The sequence below is a fragment of the Tachypleus tridentatus genome, chromosome 1 (assembly GCF_004210375.1).
Source record: "Tachypleus tridentatus isolate NWPU-2018 chromosome 1, ASM421037v1, whole genome shotgun sequence".
In the NCBI taxonomy this organism is placed as follows: domain Eukaryota; kingdom Metazoa; phylum Arthropoda; class Merostomata; order Xiphosura; family Limulidae; genus Tachypleus; species Tachypleus tridentatus.
Genome location: NC_134825.1, coordinates 61028510 through 61055171, shown reverse-complemented (window position 1 = coordinate 61055171; position 26662 = coordinate 61028510). Strand labels below are relative to the sequence as shown.

The following is a 26662-nucleotide window of genomic DNA, read 5'->3' as shown; positions in this document are numbered from 1 at the left end:
AATATCATATAATAGTACTGTCTGTTGCATGCCCATACTTTGCGTGGTGTGAATAGACCTTGACCAAAATTGGTATGGAAGTTCACTGAGTCCGTGAGGGTAGATACATATAGATTTTTAGTTTTCGCGTTTCTTACCACTACTTCGCCTCCTGTTGATGAATCTTCACATTTGGTATGAAGGTTTGTTGGGTCCATGCGGAGATACATCCAAATATGCGGTTTCATGTTGTTGTTTTTCAATTACATATGACGGAAGCGATATTTCATGTCCTAAGATAGCTTGTTATTAATCATGAATTTACATAAATTCCATCTAGGGAATGGGTACTTCATCTAATACACACATAAACTTATAAAAGACAAAAGTAACGGTATCAAGAAGGAGCTATTTATAAAATGGAAGGAATAATACTTTGGGAAGATTAGAACACAAAAAGTTGGTAGCTATCATGTTTCATCATTACATCGAATCACCTTTAAAATGGTATTAAAAATATTTTGCGATGTTTAAAGCTGTCTATTCAGCCTTGTACAATTTTCTACTTTATCTGTAACCCTGTAGACCATTTATCTAGACATACAATAGGCGAAAAGGAAATGTTAGTCTAAAGAATACAAAAGTATGTGAAAAATTAGAAATTATTGACAATTTCAATATACGTACCCAATATTTAAAGTAAAATAACAACAAATCGACCGAACGACCCAAAATAATCATCCCCTCAAAAGTGTCACATAGGTAACTCTGAGGGCTTATAACACTAACAACCGAGATTCAGTGCCCGTGGTGGGTATAGCACAGATGGGCTATTGTGTAGCTTTGTGCTTCACTGCAAAAAGAAAAAAAGAGGAGAGAAAGAAGAAACTCAGAGAAAACTTTCTTGTTGTTTTGAAGGAAACTGTCGTTAGCTATTTTTAAGTAAAATGTTCGTGATCTTCATATAATTTAATCTTAGGATGGTTAGACCTTGTCTCGTGTAGAAATCTTACGTTTTCTCATCATTTTGAATATTGTTTTAATTCTTCTAAAACCCTAGTAGCTGTGTGAGGTATCCTGTAACTTATTCAGTGTACACACGTGTAAGTTACTTTACATTGATAAGAATGGTATCTTTCAGTAATTCCACTTCAGTGCTGAAATATACCTTTTAAAAACTAACATCAAACTGAAGCGCCACTTGTACATACTGCTCTTTGTGTTTCTGTGAACGGTGTTTCCTTCTAGCCAAGTGATATGTAGGTAACAGAAGTTTAAAATGAATAACTCTGTTTTCAATTTTAAGTAGTTTTGAAACAGACGTTTCAGAGTGCAGTGTTTCATTATGAATATATGTAGTCTGATAAAGACATGCACGCTTTAGCAGATTTACAATTTTCCTTCAACAAACACTTCTAAATGCCAGAAGCAGGTGTACCTTTCGACATGAGTTACGTAAAAGTCGTCTGTTTTTTTATTCACATTAAGTTTTATTAGCTTGCTACTCTAGACTACTTAGAATGTATAACTCGTTACTCAACAGGAACAAAGCACAATTTTCTGTCCCTGTACAGTAGGTGATCAAACCCAGATGGTAACCTCATGGTATAGAAGTAATAACTCACATAACTGACAAAAACTGCAGGACGTTTTTACAACATACACACACACACACACACACACACGTAATGTTTAAAGCAATATCTACAGTGTGTAAGCGTCTGACAATTTTTGTATGTTTTTAGCTTGACAATAAATGTGTTTTGTAATTTTGCACCATATTTTAACTTTTTCTGGACACGGCTATCCTTTTAGTAGTGGCTTACGTATAGAAAACTCTTAAAAGCTTCTCAAAGTGTTATTTCGACCGTAAATAACCATCACAGTATTACGCTCCATCCCTTGAAAAGTTGTTCCCTGGATCTAATTTTTAGCAGAATGCTTTTTTTATTTTATTTTTTAGAATAACAAAGGTTCACATGTCTACGAATCGAAAGCAACCATCAGTTTGAAAGTTGGTAGCTATCATGTTCCATCGTTATGTTGAGTCACCTTTAACACGGTATTATGTTTAACATGCTATTTAGTAATGTTTAAAGTACCGTTTTCGATCTGTCGTGAATTGTATATATCATTTATTTAGACATATAATAGGCAGCGTTTTAAGAAAGACAAATGCTAGTCTAAATAATACAGAGTATGTGAACTATTAAAAGTTATTGACAATTTCAAATACGAAAATTTTTTTTCTTAGGCCTAGCTTTAACTTGTTTCATAATTTATAATGCCTATGTGATCTTTGTATAACCTAATCTTGGAACAATTAGTTCTTGTTTCATACAGAAATTATAAAGTTTTCTCTCATTATTCTTAATGTGGTTTTAAAAATACGTGTTTTAATGTGCACACTATTTCGGGCCAGAACGTTCTTATTCTGGTAATTTTTATATTCAAAACATTTGTTTACCATTAACCATTTAGTTGAGGTTATTTCTACTTAATTGTACGAAAGTGGTCGCCTATGGCCTTACGTCATAACGTGGTTAAAGTCATACAAGTCTTGTATAATGTTCCATTAACTTTAACGAGTCGAGTTGCGCTTTAATTTGTTCTCAAAGTTTCGCTTGAAGTAAACTATTAGTGTAAATTTTACTATTGATATTAGTTGGGTTTTTTTCTGTCACTTGTCATATTTGTATGATTATTTAGTCATTATCACAACATGAACCGCGCGAAGTTACAAAATCGTATTTTCTGTGAGAGTAAAAAAGAAATACTCATCTGTGTGTGTAAGTTTAAGATATTGTAACATATTTTATGTATACCACTATTGGGTTCACTAACAGTGAACATACTATAAACATGGTAGTCGAACTTAAGGTGTATGCCCATAAAGTTCATGTAATGTGGTTTTAATTTAGTGTGGTTGTTTTTCAGATACGTCTCTAATATAGAACACTGAGAATGTGTTGTAATTTGTAATTTGCTGAGTGTTATAATGAAGTAACGAAACCACGAAAGTGAGTTCTGAAAAACGTTTCCGAGTAAATAAAACAGAACATGAGACATCAAATGATCGTCGATTCCACATACAGGTCCAAATGGACGAAAACTTAGTAGTTTTGAATAATTTTCTGTCACGTGTTAATACTTAGCTAAGATGCTATTAACAAAAGGCATACCAGTATATCCAGCGCTATCGAAAGTGCATTAATGTGGAATATTTAATTGTATGATCAGTTTTAATAGTAAATGCGATATCCTCTATTGTATGTTTTTATAATAATAACAAAACAATGTGTTATTTATTTATAATATTAATGAAATGCAGAACAGAGATTTAAACAAAACCTGAATGAAATTGAATGTCATAAAATAGTGACACCTGGTTTATAAAGTGATTAACAGATCGTCAGAGTTGTGATATACACGTGGTCTGACATGTGCACTCCTTAAAAACATGGCCAGTATAAAACGTATTCTTGAATACGAAGATGATTTCTGTGACAATACAATACATTTGATCGGACAGAAGATACTTTCAGTAGATATAGTTCGCCCGTCACTTTATATTGGCAACAATTAATAGATTGTTATTATATCTTTATTTCGCGATGACGAGAAAACCTACTTGTAGAGAAAAATATATATGTAAAAACGGCTGGTACAGGTTGAGAAAATTTTTTGTGTAGACGATAACCGAAGAAGGTCGAAACGTCGTTCGCTCATCTACATAAAAAATTTTCTCAACCCATACCATCCGTTTTTACATATATACTTGTATCTTTATTAGTTGTAGTATCGTAAGCCTTGTAGTTGATGTTCGTTTTCTCCCGTTAGCTTAATGTGAATATTTATTTTGAGAGTCGTATGTAAAAAGCGAGAATCTGCAGTACCATAGAATGTGTTGTGTCTCAGCCATCAAATGTTTACCGTACATCATGTATAGAAAAGCATCTTTTGTAATCTCTTCTCTTAATTGTTTTGAATTTTATTGGTCTGAAGTTTTCATTTCAGTCACTAGTATAATTTCAGTTACTACATTCTCTCTTCACTTGCCTTATTTTACACTCGTATCCAAAAGAAGAAAATCAAGCAAGATAACATATTCTATCCCAGGTAAACACATCGAAACATAACGTGTTTTTTTTTTCAGGTTTGTTGATAATTTTGCTTTACGTGTATCGCCTATGATATTTTGAATTGGATTTTAATGTTATTTAATAACAAATATACATATTTATTTGTATTCGTGCATTTTTTTCCGTTTCTCGTTACGCCTGTTTTAAAAATGGCACAGTAACTATTATAAGCTGCTCTTCAACATATGTGTTTGATTAGTAGAATGGTGTGTGACTTGTATATATATATATATATATTTTTTTTTCCTATGACAGTATGAGCGTATCTTTTCATCATTACAGGGCTAAAATGTTAAGCATTTCACTGGTAATATCATGTTATTTTTGTATTTAAAGATATACTCACTTGGACCACTTTAGTATTGTCTAGAATGGCCAAGTTGTTAGAGCGCTTGATTTACAATCTGAACGTCGAGGGTTCGAATAGGGATCGTCAAGTAATTACAGAAATAAAATAGTTTATTGTGAAAATGTAATCGCCAAAACAAAGAAGTTTGAGATTTGAGACATAGTGTTGACGTTAGTTCCTCAAGCTATAAATCTTTATTTTGACTCTATTGAAAAGCTTTAATACCTAAGAAATTCAAAATTAGGATTTGTAGCTTGAGAAAATTATATATGTAAAAACGGCTGGTATGGTTAGAGAAAGCACTATCTAGAGGAGCGAACAACGTTTTGACCTTCTTCGGTCATCGTCAGGTTCACAAAGAAAGAAAGAGGCATCTGACCGATAGCTGACCACAAGTTTGAAGACGGTTGTGTAATTGAGTGTAGGAGTGTAGAGGGCGTGCTGAGATGTTGGATTATATTTATCAGTCTTGGTATACTGGACGATACATTCCTTGGGACTCACCACATGAAACAAAACAAAAGCTCAACATACTAACAAACCAAATAAACACAACCATAAAACTATATTAACCAAATAACATTAACAAAGAATTAGACAAAATAAAACAATGCTTCATCATCAACATGCTTCCTCCACAAACCGAAGAAAACATTATGCACACACCCAGACAATAAGCAAAATCAACTAACGAAAGTAAATATACCCCATGATTTTAAAAAATCACGAAACCATATACTGCAGCATACCATATATTACCGACATCAGCAGAAAAATAACCAACACATGGCAAAAACTAGTAACAAAATATGACATTCCAGTTAATACCAAATTTATTCAAAAACCAGGCACAAAACTGAGGTCTATACTATGTAAAAACTACACTGACAAACACCACACCAACATTATTTACAAAATACAATGTGATAACTGCCACGACTTCTATATTGGAGAAACAAGTAGAAAAATGGAAACCAGATTCAAAGAACATAAAAGTCACCTTCACACGTTTTCGAACACTGCAAGTTAAATAAACACAACATAACCATAGAAAACACTCAAATACTAAATAAAGAAACAAACATAAACAAACGCAAAATTAAAGAAGCCTTACTTATACAACAACTCAAGCCCAAAATAAACCAATACAAAGGAACACCTTTATACCTATATTAATAAATATAATTAAACATCTAAGCACGCCCTCTACATTCCTACACTCAATTACACAACCACCTTCAAACATGTTGTCAGCTATCGGGCAGTTACCTCTTTCTTTCTTTGTGAACTGACAATGACCAAAGAAGGTTGAAACATTGTTCGCTCCTCTACATAGTGCTTTCTCTATCCATACCAACCGTATTTACATATATAATTTTCTCTAGAAGTGGGTTTTCTCGTCATCATGGATTATTGTAGCTTGGGAAAGTAATGTTAACACTGTCTCAAACCGTAAGCTTGTTTGTTTACTTTTGGGGCATTATGTTTTCATTTTAAACAACATATTTTCTTTTTTGATCATCCCTATTCCTCCTTTTTAAATTACCAATTTTTAATAATATTCTATCGCGAAGGTCGTGTCCGAAAGGGCAGTGACCTTATACGTAAACAAATAATGCGCAACACCAATATGATTGCAACAATAAGTTAATAATCGCTGTGGTAGGTGTGTCATACAAGCCATATAAACATTAAATTACATCCACGACCTGCACGCAGTTATATACTTGTGCATGTATATTAAATTATGAGGCTATATAAACAACAGACTATATTAAAATGATTGAATGTCAATAGTTATACAGCCGCTGTTATTCACTGGATACTCAAATGAACTGAAAAAGTATCCTACAGTGTAGAACAATGCGATTTGTATATCGCCCAGGTTTTACTACAATGATCAGAGCCATTCTTGCTGTAGACTAGCAGGTCAATATTAAATAATAATAATAATAAATAACCAATGGGCAATCACTGTTATGAACTACTACTTTAGTTCCAGAAGACTGTGGTTCATGATACATTGCATATATGTATTACAATCAGACAAGTAGCATTTAATCCAGATCAGACATAGAAAGGAATTTGATATTCGTTTTTGTTTATTTTCGTCGCATATTTCAATCATGTGCTGAGTATTGTATGCGCGTGCATTTCTCTTCTCAGCACGTACAATACTCACATATGTACAATGTCATAATTGCATTCATTTCCCGTGTTAAAAATATAGTTACTCACCTAAGCACCCATATACCCCTTCATAAAATTTACTATACATCTATATTAATTATATGGATAAAACCCTTATCAAGTAAACTACATCATATTCAAAATTATCAACTTTACTAGAGAAGTAATTATTGTTGATAGGTATTCATTTACATCTGGACTTTAAAAGGTCATGTTGATAGTTTTCTGCAGCAAGTCTTTATCGTCCAAAATGTGCAATATTTAGTTTTATATCGTAGATCATCATTTGTAGTTTGAGTAATAGAACTGAAATACTTCTGTATATTGTGTTTTATGGTATAGCAAGTCATTGTTTATGGAAAATCTCTAAAACAAATTCTTTAGTTCCACAAGACAGTAGAGAGGTCAAACCCTTAGGGTTGTGGGTTTATTATTAATAATTTATTTCATCGGAAATATTTATATCTTGAGTAATTCTAAAGTAATTCCCCAGTAAGTACATCTACCTAACAGAGGGAAAGTTGTTTTTTTTTCCTTTTGTTATAGATCTTGAGCTATATGTATGAACTATAATAGAATATGTTTCTTTATTATTTTCAACTTTTTAAAGGTTTTAACAAACATATTTCTTATAGAATTTGAGTCTGGCATGGTTTGATGGTAAGGACACTGTACTCACGAGCACAGGTACCCCCTGGGGTAGCTCTCAAAGATTTTCAACAAAAATATTTTGAAGTTTAATTACATGCAGTTTAGTACATAAAGTATAGATTTTTCATGCGGTTTTGGCATTGGTACTTTTTTTTTACCCATGATCTCATATCTATCTGCTGCTATTTTGTGGATCGATTGTTTATTAATGGGTCTTTAAAACGGTATTATTAGTATTATTCATGTAACCAAATCATTGTCATTATATATAATATAAACGAAGAATATTACATTTTCTTTTATCAACTCTCAATTATAGTTTCGTACAGAATCACGGAAGAAGGAAAACGAAATCCAGCTTTCGCGTTCTCACGAAGGAAACTTCTTGAAAGCATTTCTTCAATTATAACCGAGGTTATAAAAACTTTGAAGTTTTATTTAGGTTTTAAAAATATTTATTTAAACCTTACGCATGCATGTTTGCATGCTTCATTAATAATATTGATTTACCAACATACGAACGTTATTTTGGAAGGTTTAATGATAAGAAACGTGTTCTATTAAACCCAAATATTTTACAAGGATGTGATAAATATTTATTTACGTGCTTTCGCAGCAATCTGTTATCAGAATGCTATTTTAATGTTTACAACGGTTGCCAGTTGGTACATTTAATTTTATTTGAATATTTTTTTTTACAGATACACAATTAACCTGTAATTATGTAAAGAAATGAGTAAGTTAAAGAATAAGGCTCTAGATTATCAGCGAAACTTCTTGTTTCTGGTTTTGTAACCGCAAAACTGTAAATTAGTAGCTTTAGACTAAAAGACTTATGTATGAGTGATGACTCATTCAACAAAAAACCATTGCATTATTGAGTATTTTACAGGCAACCATGTAAGATTAAAGTTTCGATTTGGATCCGTAACACTCGCGAGCGCCTTGCATAGTGTCACAAATAATGTTTTTTTCGTTACTTTGCGATACGGAGGGGATCTTTTTTCTGTGTGCGCGTGTGTCTTGCTTTAACAAAAAATATTTTAAAACTTAGCAGAGAAACGGATTTTAACGTTCTGTGAAATAGGGCTTAAGTGTTTTCGTTTCTTAACTGTTGATAAAACCGTGTGAGTGGTGTACAAGGCTAGAAAGTGTTGTTGATGGTTTCCAGGGCCTTTAAGAGTAATCACGAAGTTTGTGACATTTTCATGTTATGTCCCATTTCATGCTCGTATTTCGCTGTTTCTTTCACGTGCATTCAATTATGACCCAAAATTGCGATGATAATGAAAGCCCATGAGAAATATTATTCCACACAAAATGCTGTTTTAACGTGTTACTTAGGGGAGGGATTTTCAATCATTTGGTAAAAATAATGTCAAGTTCAGTGCTCGTGACGATAAGGAATTAATTAGTTACTTCTTTAATGTTTGTTACAGGCTACGTTAACTTTCACACAAGTTGTAGGCCTGAATTCACCAACAATGTTTTGATATAAATTCAGAGTCTGATGGCTCAGTTACAAATTTACATAATATCTTTGCTAATCGATCGACGAATAACTTAATAGATACGATATTTTCAACTGTAAACACTAAACTGAATCACTTACTGAATACATCATTAATTCTCAGTGAATTTTCACGCACTGATTACTTGTATTTATAAATAATATACCGTTGTCTTTTAATACTGCTCGAAATGACTAGATTCTTGACCTCATTGTAAAACTAAAAATATAGCTTGCGACAATATTATATATTCAGAAAGTTTTAAAAGTCCAAATTGTGTTCTTAATTGTGTAATGATTACAATATTATTATCTTTAGAACAAAAGTTCAAATAACATGTTATAGTTTTTAAGAAGATCAAATTCATTATTAGGGGCTGTTATGGACCTGATAAATATACATCCTTTTTATTTATAACTGAAGCCTGTCACTCTTAATTCATATAGGGGCCTGGCATGGCCTAGCGCGTTGAGGCGTGCACTTCGTAATCTGAGGGTCGCGGGTTCGCGCCCGAGTCGCACCAAAACATGCTCGCCCTCCCAGCCGTGGGGGCGTTATAATGTGACGGTCAATCCCACTTTTCGTTGGTAAAAGAGTAGCCCAAGAGTTGGCGGTGGGTGGTGATGACTAGCTGCCTTCCCTCTAGTCTTACACTGCTAAATTAGGGACGGCTAGCACAGATAGCCCTCGAGTAGCTTTGTGCGAAATTCCAAAAACAAACTTAATTCATATAAACAAGAGAAGGGCGAAGGAACTTGCTGTGTACAGTTCAGTGCGTTGTATTACTCGGGAGACATGTACTTGCCGTTTAAATGTCGCACATCAACGTCTTGAGAACTTAACTCTGAGTTAGCACTTATCTATCAGAATGGGATACTCGATAAGGAACTTAAACGTTAGGAAGGGTGTAGTTACATTAGTACTTTCTCTGCATCCACCATCTGATAGAATAAGACTTCACTAACGTGCCTTTCAAAATCAACCATGTAAAACATTACTAGTGGGGACTAATAATCCACAGCAATTTCCCAGACATTTGTATTAAGAAAACCTTGTTGGAAAAACTACGTTAGTTTGTCATGTTTACGATAATGAAAATCTTAATTGTTTGAAAGTATGCTTAAAGAACCTTAAAAGTTTTGTTTTGTTAAACTTCTAGAAAGCCTAGGTATATCGGCACCAAGAGTGCCTTAAGATTTTTGAGATGGGCAACAGTTTTCTCTCTGTATTAAAGTTTTTCATGTTGTTGTAGCTTGTCTATTATATGAAGGAGATGTGAAAGAACGAACCTGTTTCTTAATCCTTCCTTGTATTTTAGTGGCTGTTGTTGTTAGTACGATTATGGTGAAGTATCCTACTTTGTCCTTGTTGCTGATTTTGAGAGTTGTTCTCGGCTGAGATTGGATTGTATATTTGTGTAGAGAGTTTCCTCGAGTGTTGATTTTTCTGTAATGAAATGTTTAGAATGTGGTAAATTCCAGAAGGGAAAGTTTTTATCTGTGTCTTTCTTTGTCAATGCCATGCTTGTTTTGTTACTATGTTTCTAAATTTGTAATTCGAGATATTGAGGGAATTTGAATGTTGAACTTATGGATTTATTCTTTTATGTTTGTAGATTAATGTCAAAGTAAATTGTATGTTTAGTTGTGGTAGTATTTGAAATGCCAGTGAAGATAACAGGATAACTATGTGGAGCTCTCTATATCTCAGTCTGGTTTACATGTTTCTTCTGGCCCATGTCGTGACAAGTTAATGACCATTTTATATTTTATTGAGTGAAATAAATTGGACATAAAACAAATATATTTATTCTTCAGAGTAGATTTTTTTCCATAGTGTTGTGGTATTTTCTTTAAACTGTGGATTCCTATACACTAGTTCTTATTGTTGTGGAATTTTTGTATAATTTATTAGAATCTTATTTCTACTCTAAATTTTATATACACTCTATTGATATTTTCATACTGATATAGATTTCTAATATACATTACTTGTATCTTCTTTCTTATATGGGCATCCTGGATAGTGACATCTTTCTTTTGTAGATTTTCTGTAAACTCTAATAGTATTTTCCTTTGTCTGTGGATTTCCTGTTTACTGTGGTAGTATCTTCTTTCTGCTGTGCATTTCCTTATACATTAATGGCATGTTATTTTTCCTTTAAGTTTATTTATACTTAAAAGGCATGCTCTTTCTCCTTTGGATTTCCTTATACTTTAATGATATGTTCTTTCTCTTTTGGGTTTATTTTAAAGTGTACTGGTATCTTCTTACTGCTGTGGATTTTCTTTCTGCTTAAGATTTATATTACATGTCACAATAGATATAGAAATTTGGGTAAAAAATGATGAGCTAAATTTGTATAATATAGAAAAATATAAACAAATATTATGAAGTCAGAGTTCATAATAAATCTGCTGGTACTATAATATTTATAATCAGTGAAACAAATAGTAAACTGAAGTAATAAGTATATATTGTGCATACAAAAATACCAATTTTAATATTGTAGCAATTGATATTTCTCATCAGTATAGTATGTAAGTTTATATTGAAAAACTAAAAATTGAGTGAAAATAAAATGCAAAATATGTACTTTGTAGGAGACATCAATATAGATATTAGAAGTAAAGAGAATTATGTAAAAGAAAATTAATGTTACTTTTGGTTTCTATTCTTATACACACATTATTGCTAGAGAACATTCAAATGTATGTCTTGATCATATTTATATTAGAACATATAAAATAGTATTTATCAAAAATTAAATACACTAGAAGCATATAAAGTTTTTATTAAGTTAGAAAATATAACTACATTGCAAAAAAGAAAGAAAAGTTAAAACCATGGATGAAAAATTGATTATTAGAAATGTATAGAAATATAAAAAGTAAATTACCAATCTAAAAATTATAGAAATTATATCAGTAGGCTTATAAAATAAACAAATTATTGAAAGCAAAGAATAGTTCATAGTAAAACTAATATTAAAACAGTGGGATATAGTAAGTGAGATAACAGGGAGACACTCACAATGAGCTGGAAAATGTCAATGTATTACTGTAAATAATAAGTATATTAAGTTTGCTAACCAATTCATATTATATATAAATTTGTTCAATTAATTTTGTATAAATATTGAAATGAATGTATAAATAAAAAGTGCTGTAACTGTTTTAACATAAATTCATTTGACCAAACCTGGTATAAAACTATGTACCTAGTAATATTAACTGATGAATATGACATTAAAGAATTATAAAATATTTAAAAAAATGAAAAAAAGCTACAAGAAAATGTAAAATTATAGCTGAAAGTATAAAACATAATATTGAAAATTTAATTCTAGTATTAATTATTTAGCTAATATGTGAATGGAAAAAGGAGTTTTCCAGACATTTTAAAAAATGTTATTATACCTAAATTTTAAGTAGGAAATAAAAGTGAATAACTAGAGACCAATTCGTTTATTATCAATCATATCAAATATTCTTGAATGTTATTAAAATAATAATCAAAGTTGTAGATTCAATAAGTTTTTTTCTCAAATTGTCAATTTGGTGTAATAAAAATATAAACACAACATATGTTACCTACAATGATTGGTAGATTAAGTCAAATTACACTGGTTTACAAAGAAATTGAGGCAAGCACAAAAATAGCTGTTTTAACCTAATTTGGGGGTGCTGAATTCAGATTTGAAATCCGTTTTTACTCATCACCTCTAGTTTTTTAGATATGCATACTGTACATTTTGTACACATACTGTACATAAAGGCGTATATGCATTCAGGGTTAATTTCTAATATTGTGTGACTTATGTCTTCTTTTTTAGTTATTATGCAATAAATGTAAGTGATAGCATTACATTATATATATAGCTATATATCAAGACGTATTTTGGCAGTTAAGCGTAGCCAACACGTCTCAATCAACAGCCAGTAGTGCACTGGCAGTCAGCGCAGGAGGTTGGTGTCCCTCGACAATTGTGTTACACAATCTTTTGGGTATATATTTGTATTACAATTTCCAACGATGCACATAATTATTATTGCCTTACATATGATTTAATTTTACAAAGTACTGTTGCTTTCTCTGTCTCTGGGATAGTCGAGCTGTATCCCAGCATTACAAGCAGAAAGACTGGGGGTCTAGAAGCACTTTCGTTCCTGGCGAACACAGCGTCAAGGAGAATCCTCTGGTTGACATGAAGAAGGTGCTTCTTCCTCCTCTTCACATCAAGCTTTGTTTGATGAAGAATTTCGTGAAGGCCATGGACAAAAATGGTGCTGCCTTCCAACACTTGTCTACTGTGTTCCCAGGTCTCAGTGCTGCTAAGCTCAAAGAGGGCATCTTTGTCGAACCTCAAATCCGAGAAGTGCTGAAGGATACTGATTTTGAGAAGCTTCTTACCTTAAAGGAACTGAGAGCATGGGAAGCATTTAAGTCAGTCTGTAGTGGCTTCCTTGGTAACACACGTGTACCAAATTACCAAGCCTGTATTGAGAAGTTGCTAAAGACTTATGAGGATATGGGATGCCGAATGTCACTCAAAATTCATTTACTCCATTCCCACCTCAACTTCTTCCCTCCAAACCTTGGAGCAGTGAGTGATGAGCACGGAGAAAGATTCCACCACGACATTACGAAGATGGAGAGCAACTACCAAGGCAAGTGGAACCCCAGCATGATGGGAGACTTCTGCTGGATGCTCTTGCGTGGACATCCCGGAGGCAAAATACACCAGATCATCTAAGAAAACACACTTCTAACTGTCTGCGGTACTATGAATTGTGTACATTGTGTCATCCAAGTATATTTATTCCGTCAATGTTCTTTATCTATCCTGTTTTATCTGTAATAAGCTGCTGCAACTGTTGAAATAAGCATGTATATACTCTGTATATACTAAAATGAGACTATTTAAAAGCCAGAAAACTAGAGGTGATAGAGCAAAACTGTTTATAAATTTGAATTCAGCACACCCAAATTAGTAAAAAACGCCTATTCACATTCTTGCCTCAGACAAAAAATATTTTTTTGTAAACCAGTGTTATTAATGAAAATGAAATACCATATGCCCTTGTCTAGATATATTAAAAGCTTTTGATGTGGTTTCACAAGTGTTTATTCCAAAAACTATAACATTGGAATGAAAGATACTGTTTAAATTGGTTTAAATTGTATATATTAATTAGAAGGCAAGTAATTAAATGAAAGGAACCGAATTGCTGGAGCACTCCATGAATCATTTTTGGTTCCATTACTTTTTCTGTTTATTATATTTAAATTATATCTGTAAAAGTAAGTTTAATAACAAAATTAGTTTCATGGATGACTCAGTATTAATCTATAATGAAAAGTCAAGTGGTGAGGTCATCAAAAAAATATAACAATTATTTAAAGTGCATAAGGAGGTGGTTTGATAATAATTTATTATGCTTAAATGTAAAGAAAGCAGTATATGTGAGATTTTCTATTAAAGAATCATATCTAATAAGTTAAAGCAAACCATCAGTTTGTGAGAACTGTATTTGTAAATATTTATCAATCAAAAATAATACAAATATTAATTCAATTCTACACAAAAACAAATAGTATTAAGTATCTTGGGGTTATATTGAACTATAAATTAAATTGGAAAGAACACTTTCAATTAATAGAAAAATAGATATCAGCAGTAAGATTTGACTTTTCGAAACAATTTGTACCTGAGAATGAAATGAAGAATATTCATTATTCTAGGTTTGATTCAGTTCTGCAGTATGGAATTGCCTGCTGGGGAAGATATCTTTTTAGCAAACTTAAGAGTTTCAATACAGTTACAAAAGACTTTTATCAAGTTTATATTATTACTATTATCACTGTATGATGATACTAAATTATATTTCAAAACTTAAAGGTACTACTGCTGCCTAAATTATATATATACAAAACCTGAAATAGATTCATTACAGTTATTCTAAACTGGAAAAAAAGTAAAATATATCAAACAAAAGCTGAAGAACAAGGTAATTTAAAACTTTCTAAATTAAACAAGAATATGCTTAAAAAAGTACTTGAAAAAGTATTGAAATTTAGAATAATATTTAGATGAAATAAGATCAAATTTTAGTGATAAATATATATATATATATATATTGAGCCAATATTAAAGACATGGATAACTCATATAAAGAAACCAGAAAGTATATGTATTAAAATATCATAGCATGCTAAAATAGGTTTAAGTTGCATGTAATGTAATGAAGGAATTATGATTTATTCTTTAATAATATATCTGCCTGTGATCCACATTCAAGTAATATTGTGGATCTTTTCATTTTTTACCAGTGTCTTCTTTCTTTTGTGGATTTCCAATATGTTACAGTGGTGTGCTCTCTTTTAGGTAAATTTCGTTTATACCATAATGTTATCTTTGCTATGGTATTTCCTGTTTAATGTAGTGATAGTGTCTTTCTACATTGTATTTACTGTGTACTGTAGTGGTATCTTCTCTCTGTTTGGCAAACGGAATGTGTAGGTTTAGTGAGTTGAAATCACCTACCAAAGAGTTGTGTTTTGCAGTAAGTGTTCAAACACATACCAAGACTCTTGAAATTCTCTATCCTTCCTCTCAATCGAAGGTAAAAGTACAGTTGCGTATGATGAGGATTGCTGGATCTTAATGCAATTTTCTCGACAGATAACATTTATCTCTTGACTTCCCATAAGTTATTTGCTTCAGAACAGGATAAAAAAGTTTCCTCCAGTCACCCTTTACGTGCTTAATAACAAGGAAAAGGAGTAAATGAACAAGAAAAGCAGTTTTCATTTTGTCAAAATATTAAAGGAATTTTTTTAATGTTTCCGAATGACTGGTATAGGTGATTTTCGAAGTCTGTGGTTTATGAAATATTCCTGTGCTCAAGAGTAGGGTAACTCAGTGGTAGATTTCTGTGTGATTAGCAAAACACTTCGCTGCCATGGTAACAGTTATGCGGAAGATGTGTAAGGGTGTTATTTGAAAGAGATTATAAACTTGTTTATACCTTTTTATATTGATATTTGTGTCTGACGTTGCGTATTATTTTGATATAACGAGACAACTTTCCTTTGTTTACGCGATTAACTCTGTGCTCCTAATGTCTGCTTTGCTATTCTATAATGGAGAAATAAATTATTATATACAAATGTATTTTAAGTGGTTTGTAAAAGTTTTGTAGACTAATTTACATGGCTTGATTCACGTGTAAGGCTAAACGAATGATGAGGCCTCAACTTTCATTTCCCATGATTTCGACATTTGGTCTTAAGATGAAGAATCAGTTTAATTGTTCAGTAATTTTCGAAAGAAATGTTTCAAGAAGCCTTTCTTTTGTGCAGTGACTATTCTACGTGCTAGTTTATAAGGTTTGATAGGCTGAGCCCTAGAACCCTAGAATTACCGATGTGTTTATATAAGACTCGTATTTTTAATCCTTTTAGACATCAACTTGCTTTTGGGTCTGCAAGAATGTCTCTAAAACTATTGCTATTTTTCTCGTAAAGAAAGAAAATGAATATGATTTAACTGTTCACTGTGTTGTTGAAGATGGGTATGTTACTAAATCTTACGCATACTATATCAATCTCCACATTAGCAAGAGTGGTATTCCAGTTTAAGGGTGTGTATTCTTCTTTTAGCAAAGTCACATTGAGCTGTTTACTGTGTTCAACGAGGGGAATCAAACTCCTGATTCTAGCGTTGAAAATCCGAAGAGTTAACGCTGTCCCAGCGGGGAACTCCGATTTAAGGAATATTAACACACTGGAAAGTTATGGTGGATGGAACAAAAGATTCCTAGTATTTGGCTATAGGGAGAACTTGTATGAAAAGTAAGACGGTGAGACTGTGTGAATCTTGACTTAAAAATCTTTAGCAGTGTGTATAACCAGAAATGCAAAAGTATAGGCAACTACACACGAAAGAATATTTTAAACAAAATGAAAACTCGATCACTCTAAATAATTATGGGGTCGGTAACCTTACAAAGTCACGTAATAACAAAAAGCTTCTTATTACCTGAAAAACAGTTTCCTTTACAACAGCTCATTACAACAGCTGCAGAATCTCGACAGTAACATTAATAGATTGGTCATCTGTTGGTTGTTGTCTCCTCGGTGGTGGTTCATCTTCAGATTCTGACTAAAAGTCACTGAAAGTGTTTGGTTTGAACTTGTTGTCATCATGTGCCTGGTGGACAGTTGTATGTTGGATGTGTAGAGTTGGTAACCTAAGCAACCTGTTCATTCTTTCACCACAAGACAAAATTTTAACTGCTGTTTACCCAGGGACAGTTGATGAATTTTCCTTTGTATTTAAAAGAATAAAGCTGTTTTTGTGTTTAAGTTGTGATATGCCTGTTAATTTGTCATATAGTATTGCTAAAGATTAAAGCATTAATGATTTCAAATGGAAGATTTGAGTATCCAATAATATTTTGCCCTTGGTTAGTTTTTAAAAAAGACAGCCATTGTAAAACACCTTATTTTCATTGAAATTTGTTTTTGGAAGAAAAATAAAAAACAAGTTCAAGCTGTTTATTCATATTTATTTCAATGAACAATATTGTCGTTCAAAATACCTTTTTGTCAGTTATCGGGGAAGTTTTAAAACTTATATTTCTGTATTAGATGAGCCCTTCTTTATATAATCTCGAAACATCATTTGAAGGACACCACTGTTCTAACGTTGCGTAGCGTAATAATGGAGTTAAGAATCACAATTTTGTGATGGCAGAACAGGTATCAGTGGTTATGGAAGAGTGAGAATAAATAGTTTTATGGATACAATAATATTTTCAGAATTATATGTGCTCTTTCAGGCATAACGGTAACTGCTTTACATACACAAAGAAAATAACAGCAAATTTAATATACAATGGCATGGCTGTAGTGTACTTGAGCATAAAAACATGGTATATTAATTTGGTTTATTTTGTTCATACGAATAAGGTATTTTTTCAAGAGTATTTCAGAAGACTGCTTTATTCTTTAAACTTGTTTTCTTTTGTATTGTTATTCGTGTTGTATGTTTTTCATCATTTCCGTAAACGTTTCCAGCTCTTTATGCCTAAAAACACTGCATTTAACATCTCGGGGTAATCAGGTAATAACAATAAAACAACAACAGCAAATTTAAGATTATTTCCTTTAATAATATATAAAATGATATAATTAATATTCTACTAAAGTATTGTGTACTTTATACAAAATGATAACAGTATTAGCAACTGTTATTTCAAATTCCACATAAAAGCTGCGAAATTTAATAGGACAGGGACTTCTGCCTTTTTAATACCACCGGCTCCCCTTATAATTTGAAGTGAAGGAATACTATTAAAGATGTTAACTCTCTTAGAACTGAATCAATTTCGTAACAGTATCTGTCTAGATATACTTCATACTGGCCTTTAAACAAATTTTTACAACATTATTTTAAAATATGGAAATATTTACTCTTAGGGAGTAGCTGTTAAGGTTACGAATTACTGTTCGAAATTGAAAATCATTCTAAACGGAGTGCGACAGCATATCATGAAGTTTTTGTCACTGACGCAGGTGGTTTATTAGTCATGCAAGATGGTAATGATAGTTTTAAACTTTAAGAATTATGATGAAGTACAATAAATGGCCGGAATTGGTTGTGGTGTTTTCCGTTAATATATTCATAGGCGGTTGTTATTAGCGATCTTCAGTAATTATTTTACTAGTAAGTTTTTCCTATAAATATTGAGTTACAAATTACGTTCCATATTTGTACACATTGTCTGATAGGAAAGCATTTTTTTTTCTGTTATCATCTCTCAGATTTTTTTATATCTGTAAAATAAATCGGAAAACGTTGTTACTGTAAGTAAACTTGCTTGGATTTGCATTCTCTTTAGATTTTTTTTTAACGTAAATTTGAAAATGTTCTGTTTTCGTGACACGTGTGTAATCTTTATTTGCGATGTGTTGTGTTAGACGCGGACACTCTTTAAAAGTACGCATTTTATTAGTATTTATTAGATAAATAAAAAACGATCAATCAAAAGATTGATATTTGTTTATACTCTTCGTGATGTATCAGGTGTTACGTATCGATATTAACTAACTTACTGGTTCATTATTTTAAAAAAAAAACACATTTTGAACTTCTGAGTAAACAGTCACTAGTTGTGGGAAATGATTATTTTTGTGCTTCTTAAATTGGACCGTTTTGATAGTGTTTCCAAATTCTGTATGGCAATGTTCCCCAATTACTTTTGCCGAGGGTCGCTTAGTTGTAATGACAAGCAAGCCATGGGCAGAGGGACGGGTGGGTGTTTGAACTAACGATGGAGTGCTTGGTTTATTACTCTCCCCCTCTAATGGTGCTTCGCTTCTTCCTTGTGGGTATTTGCGTATGTTTAATTTTTAAATACCCAGGAGGGTCAGGTGCACAAGACCTCTTCCTCCATCTCTTGCTTTCATGTCGGCTACTCTTAAGAATTTGTCGTTATTGTACTTTTCAGGGCAATGTCCATGTATTGTCGTGATTTGCCCTTTTTTTTTCATTTATTGATTTATTTATAGTTTTTCTACTTGTATTCCATTTTTTAATTTTGTTCACGTTTATTCGTGTGTGTGTGTATATATATATTTATTGGAAAAATAAAATAATAATAATAAAAAATAAATAAAATAAAAAGAAAAGACAATACTAGTCTTAAGCGTCTAGTGCATGGTGGCCAGCTTGATTTATATTTCTTAAATATATATTTATAGGTTTGTTTTTTGTTTTGTTTTTTTGGAATTTCGCACAAAGCTACTCGAGGGCTATCTGTGCTAGCCGTCCCTAATTTAGCAGTGTAAGACTAGAGGGAAGGCAGCTAGTCATCACCACCCACCGCCAACTCTTGGGCTACTCTTTTACCAACGAAAAGTGGGATTGACCGTCACATTATACGCTTCCAAGTCTGGGAGGGCGAGCATGTTTAGCGCGACGCGGGCGCGAACCCGCAACCCTCGGATTACGAGTCGCACGCCTTACGCGCTTGGCCATGCCGGGCCATATTTATAGGAGAGAGGTACTTAGGATTATGTTCATCATGTATGTAGTATCTGTCGAGATCACAAAATCAATCATTTTTATGCCAATTCTTATTAAAATAATTTAGTGCATTATGCAAGAGTCTTAAAGATATTGTCTTTATGTTTGCATACTTGTGCACGAATGTGGATGAAGTACTACGTGGTACTTTATAGGCTGAAGTTAAGAATGAATTTGTATTTTTTTGTAGTTTATGCAATTGTTTTTGTGTTATGTTTATCCAGGCGGGGGATGCGTATTCTATTAGAGGTCTGATATATATTTTGTAGATTTTTATTATATTATCAGGCAATGTACCTTGACTTTTAGCTGAAAGACTTCTTGCATACTTTGCTGTTTTCCAGGTTCAAATCAGGATATTGTTTGTATGCGGTATCCACATTAATTTGGTGTCATAAATTAATCCTAAAATTTAGCAGAAGTAGCAGTCTGTAAAAGTGATCCATTTATGTATAACTTCGGTGGATCTTTTTTCAGTTTATTTAATCTGCTGAATAGTATTACTTCAATGGTACTTTAGTATCGTTTGTTTATTTTTGAATTTCGCGCAAAACTACACGAGGACTATCTACGCTACCCGTTCCTAATTTAGCAGTGTAAGACGAGAGAGAAGGTAGCCAGTCATCACCACCCACCGCCAACTCTTGGGCTACTCTTTTTACCAACATTATAACACTCCCACGACTGAAAAAACAAGCATGTTTTGGTGTGATGGGGATCGAAACCCGCGGATTTAGTAGTTATGTGCCTTAACCACTTGGCCATGCCAGGCGGGTACTTCAGTAAGAAAATGCAACGCGATAGTTAACGTATTACATATTTAGTAATTTTGTACAATAATATTTCTGTGCCAAATTGTTTTCAATAAAGAAGAGTTGCGGACCACAGATCCAGGTTTTGTTAGGGTTTTTTATCAGGGATAAGGAATCAAATGATTTGTTTATATTATTATTAACAAAATATTGTTAATAAATTTGTGCACATAGCCTGATGGAACGTACGTTTATTTACCGTAATATAAGCAAACATTTACAAGTATTCAACTTTAAATCTCGTGTTTTAATTAATAATTGAACACTGTGTATATTTGTATGACTTTCTTCTACCCGTTTAGCATTAATTTAATTTATTGAAGCATATTCCTGCAGCCTTTATCTTGTGATAATGAAGTTTGAAAAATGGCAAGCACATAAAACTATTTGACATAGTATTCGTTAAATTTAAAACTTATTTAGGACATATATTTAGGAAATAAGTATTTTGTTTAATAGATATATTTTGTTTTAGCATTATAACTAATAACACTATAGCCTTTTTTCTTTCACTTTATTTTTTTGTAGGGTTCAGGAACGTATGATACTGCATTTCTACATTATGATGTACCCCAGTCTCCAGCTGCAAATGTTTCACAGAGTAGAGAACTGGAGAAACAAAACTTTCTCCATCAAAGATCTGAGCTTGAAACTTTTGATATAAATGTTTTACAGACCAGAAAGCCAGAGAAACCAGAATCTGTCTCTCACAGTTTTGAACTTTGTAATACTTCAGATATAAATGTTCCATGCAGTAGAGAATTAGAGGAACATGGTGAAATTTCTGATGGTAATGATACGCAAACCAGAAGGTTAGACCTTCGCATTATGGGTGTAAAAAATCATATTGGTCCAGATGTTGGCAACTTAGCTACAGCAAAGGCAGAAACTAGTCAACTAGCTTCAAAAGTTGAGCATTGTTCTGGAAAAAAAAGTATGTCTTCATCACGACTCACCAAAAACAGTCTTATTTCAAAATCTGAACGACATCTAAAAACCTACAGTATACCTCAGTTTGAAGCGTATAGCAGTGAAGATGTTAGACAGGGAGACGACAGCCAACAACGACCATGGTCACACTTGTATTGTGATGTATCTAATCATAAGAATTGGTGTAACTCTAGTTGCAACTTTGCATCAACTGTAATGCCTAGTGATGAAAAAGCTGCCACTTCTTTATTTTATCGTCATTCGTCTATCCGAACATCTAGTCCACGATCACCAGCAAGTGATAGTGTTCTACAAAAATTTAGAAAAACATTTTCTTTGCGTTTTCAGAAAAATAGAAAAGATGCTTCTGTTCCAGGATTATTTTCTACTAGTGCAGAACAGAATGATAGTTCTGATGAATCTCTTTCTAGAACAAACTTATCAGAAGAAAGTGACCGAGGTTCTTTGTCTCAGGACGGTACAACAGATTCCTTTGATAATGCTGAAAGTCCTCGAAAATCTCCTTCAAAATCAAGTGAGATGAATCAGTGTGAAAATGATGGTGAAGCAACAGTTAGTTTTCGCATTGGTTCTTTGGTGTTGAGATCTTCTAAAGGAAAAAGAAAGTCAATAGAAAAACAAAACAGAAACAGTCTTGAGGTCTCTAATTTTTTTTCTACTGATTCTTCCAGACAATTGGCATTTGGAGTTTCAACTGACCAGGTGAAGTATGGTTTATATTTCTTCAAAATATGTGTAATACAGATAGCAGAGATGTTACAATTTCATGGGACATTGATACATATTAAAAAAGTGAAAGTAGAAATAGAAGACCTGTCACAAAGTTTGATAGAAGTTATTTTAACTTTCAACATGTACTGCCTACCTAATAATTGGTAATGACATTATCAGAGACTTGTATGTTTGATGGTTGATATAGTTATTTTTGCTTGGTGATATTTTATTTTAAATAAAAAAGTGAGAAATAAGAGATTTAACTATATTATAGGGTGTTAGTAACATTATATGTTTTTAGTCTTGATTATTGAATTTTTTTTGTTTAAATGAATTTTTAATTAACTCCTTTTTTTTTTATTGTTCTTCCCAGTAACTCAGGAGTAAGTCTGAAGGCTTACATCACTAACAAATGTATTTCTGTACTATTGGTGGTAGAGCACAGATTTTTTTTGCTATTAGGCACAAAGCTACATATTGGACTAACAAACTCTATTTCTTTCTGTCACCATACTAGAAATGCCACTTTGGTTTAACACATAAGCACAGTGTGTACATTCCATTTTGATATGTTCATTCATATTAATTAATTGTTGTAAGCTGACACTTTTTGAAAAACATTAAAGTATATCAAGCTGTTTAGATTTTTTTACATTTTAATGTATCTCTATGTGTTGTGAAGGAATAACATGAATTGTGACATATATTGTCACTAAGTGTAGTTTTTTTGGTAGGTTAACATTAAGCTAGTTGCATTTGTTGAAAGTTGTTTTCAATGTTTCAGTTTAGTGTTTGCTTAAACGTTCGTCATTATGAAGATGTTAAGATCTGGAAAGTTCGTGCAAGTAAAAAACAAGTAGTGTTGTATAATAGGTAGAAACAAGAGTACAGTGCCAGTCAGTGAGTTAGGATTGATTGATCGAGTTGGTTCAGTATTATAAAAGTTGTTTAGTGTTAGCAGTGAAAGATTTCATGTCCATTCTGCTGTTCAGTTGCTCAATAAGTTTATTGATCAAAGCTAAGTTTATTAGGTGTATTAGTTGCAGGATTTCTGTTGAAATGTTGTATTTGAAGCTAGGCATAGGAGTGAACTTCAATGTAGCAAATGTTTATTGAAGAAATAAAGTAATTAATCATTGCTACATGACTGTACTTGACATTATTTTTATAAATGATCCAAATGGACCTTTCCAACAACAGAATATATTACATTATTGTGTAATAATAATGGATCCAAGAATACCAACATTATACAAATTGCAGCTGATCCATGTGAGAATGTTTTATTAGAGAATTGTGCAATGCTGAAGTGACAGAATCATGTCTGAGAGAACTCATTTACTCAGAACTCTGGTAAAAATGTTGTATAGTCTTATAAGAAAAATATGTTAACTTCATTTTTGTGTATTAGACATTACCTTACTTTAGTAGTTCAACAGCAATTAGTTTTCCTCATATGTGGTGAACTAAACTGTCTCTATTAGGTGAACTAAAAATTTTAACTTACTAAAAATTCTCAATTTTTTCTTATTCCTTGATTTTCTAAGTTAAGAAATGATGTTGGCATCTGAAGTTCTTAGTCGGTTTTGTAACTACTTATTTTATCTTCACTGAATGTAACAAAAACATTTTTGAATGGAAGGTTTCTTCAACTCTTGAATCTTTTCAAAAACAACAACAACTTGCAAAGCATTTTTAATCACTCACATTTTATTTAATAAATTGTGGAACTTTTTAAAAATTACAATTTATTGATATAAGATATTGATTAGAATGTGTAGTTTTGTTTGGATTGAGCTTTATAGTTTTAGAATCTAAGTATTTGGAAGACATTGGAAACTTTAGCTTTGACAATCTTCAAAACTGATGTCTGTAAAGTTTTTAAAAATCTTACAATATTTTAACTACTCTATACATTTATTCTCCAGTAATATATTGACAGTTTATTTTAAATGTTAGAATATTAATGAATTTCTTCATGAATTATTCAGAATACAATATAATTTCAAAAAAAAGCTAGCATCTCTGTGTTTTAGTTGAATCTCAGTATTACCATTATGTAAAGTGTTTCCAAAGCATCACAAAATTTTTATAATTTTTTCCTGTAATTTTTAATAGGTGCTCAGAAGTTTATTAGAAACTTTATCTTAATTTTTACTGTTAAACATCTTTATCATAATTGGTTCACTAAACCAATTTTTTGGAACTTTTAGTTCATTTACTTGTATTAAAAAACATTAGCTTCCTTGACCTACTTTTGAACCCAGGATCTTTATATTTACAAGAAAACATTTAGCTTATTTCAGAATATTTCCAGCATTTTGATAAAAGTTTCCATAACCTTTATCCAAAGTATTTGCAAAACAGTTACCCATTCATTAAGTAAGAAAATATTTTACTATTATATTCCTGTGTAAGTTTCAAGGTAACTTGTTTTATTTTATGTTGATATTGAATTGTTTTATAATATTTTCCACTAGTTCTAATGAATGTATGATTTGTTTGGCAATTCTGATTCTTTTTATTCAAAGAATCTTTAGAAATGTTTGTATAAATGTTTAAATGAATAAAATACATCATTACAGTGCATGAATTATGTTTATTTCAGAATATAGCTCGACTGTCATAAGCTATCAATTTGTGAGTCTGTAAAGTTTACTTTGTTTGAATTGTTTCCTTATGTAAAGGTTCATCTTTACTGTTTTTAGACTGAGGGTCCCACAGTGCAGTTCGTGAACAAGTCTTCATTGCATATTACTTCTAATATGGAGGAACCATCCCAAGACTCTGATAAACTTGTGAGTGGTTGAATTATTTGGTTAGAGAATGACTGGGTTAATTCTAAACAATACCAAAGAGAGATCTGCAATATTACTTATTCTAATATATAAATATTGTAAATAATTTATGAGACTGTATATTATAATGCAAACTTACAAGCATATGGCAACAAATTGCAATGGTGTGATAATATTTAAGTTAGGAAATGTTTTCTAAAAATATAATTATATGGAGAAAATAATTATGTGAAGCAATGTACTGTTTATAAGTTATGTAAAGAGAATATATTAAAAATGAGCACAAAATGACTCATGATTTCTAACTTAATTTTGGTTTTAATCATGATTTCTGTAATTTATATATAATTATCACTGTACTCTTTTATTGTACATGTGTAAGAAAGAATAATTATCTGTAGCATTCTCTGTCATATTGTACTTGTCCAGTAAAACATATAATAAATTTAGGTCAAGGAATTTCTTGCCAAGTTAATGATTTCATATTATCACAATTGTTAAAAACACCTTTGAGTCACCAATATTAGTAGTTTATTAAGCATGTGGTTTTATTCATTGAAAATTATGATATAATTAATTACATTTGTCTGTTTACACATGAAACAAGAACTGGTATACTGAAATAAGAAAAGACTTAATTAAGCAGTGATTATTTATTGAACATTATAAACATCTAGCTTTATTCACATTGTTTTTTTTTTTTTTTTTTTCATATCATGTTTTGTTTTATTTCACAATTCTTAAATGGAATAATGTTCCTTAGTGGTATAGCTGTCTATCTCTTTCTTTCTTTTATTTTTGACAAATCACATATTTTTGTGCTAACATTACACCAGTTAATAATGTTAGAGATTGCAATACATGAGTTTTTATAAACAAAAGTCCAACACAAAGGGAGTGACAATCAAAAAATAGGCTTGTTGCATTGAAAATTGTCTTTATTACAGTTTATAACTTTCATTAATCATGATTCTTAATAATGAAAGCATCTTTAATATGACTCACTATGAAATAATTGTGTTGAAATAATAGATATGGACACTTGCAAGTTTTATATTTTACCTCTGATCAAAAAATGTTTGTTTTTCTGTTCCCAGCATCGTGTGGTTTTGTTTTTTGTTTTTTCTTCTAAAGTACATATGATTTTAGGCTGTGTTGAAAAGAAGTGGTTTTAAAAATGCTCAACATAGGTGGTCATTAGAAATGGACCAGAATCAACTTCTTTATCCACCCACTAAAACAAGTGTCAAAAGAGTGAGTCAGGTTTGAGTTTTAATTTGCTTTTTACATAGATACTAAGTAGAGTAAAGAAGCGATTAGACTGTAAAACATTTATTAGTTTTACTTTATCAATAGTTAAATATATCTTTAGATTGAAAAATTATATTCTCTGTTTTGTTTTTCATTAATTTTTGATAAGAATATTATGCATTCATTTTGTACAACAGATTCATTTTGTACAGCTGATTG

The 26662-nt window shown here is 31.7% G+C and overlaps 1 protein-coding gene across 5 annotated transcripts in view; it reads left to right on the top strand.

Moving 5' to 3' along the window:
- LOC143249760 (uncharacterized) overlaps positions 1 to 26662 on the top strand; it is a 184741-nt gene that overhangs the window by 129193 nt on the left and 28886 nt on the right. For 4 of the 5 annotated variants that reach the window (XR_013027938.1, XM_076500169.1, XM_076500141.1 and 1 more), the window contains exons 3-5: positions 21258 to 22382; positions 25103 to 25192; positions 26342 to 26455. Coding sequence is in view for 4 of the 5 variants with exons in the window: in XM_076500169.1 (XP_076356284.1) it covers positions 21258 to 22382; positions 25103 to 25192; positions 26342 to 26455 (1329 nt within the window). In the remaining variant the exon portion in view is untranslated. The remainder of the gene's footprint in view (positions 1 to 21257; positions 22383 to 25102; positions 25193 to 26341; positions 26456 to 26662) is intronic. The other variant, XM_076500157.1, reaches the window with a different exon arrangement.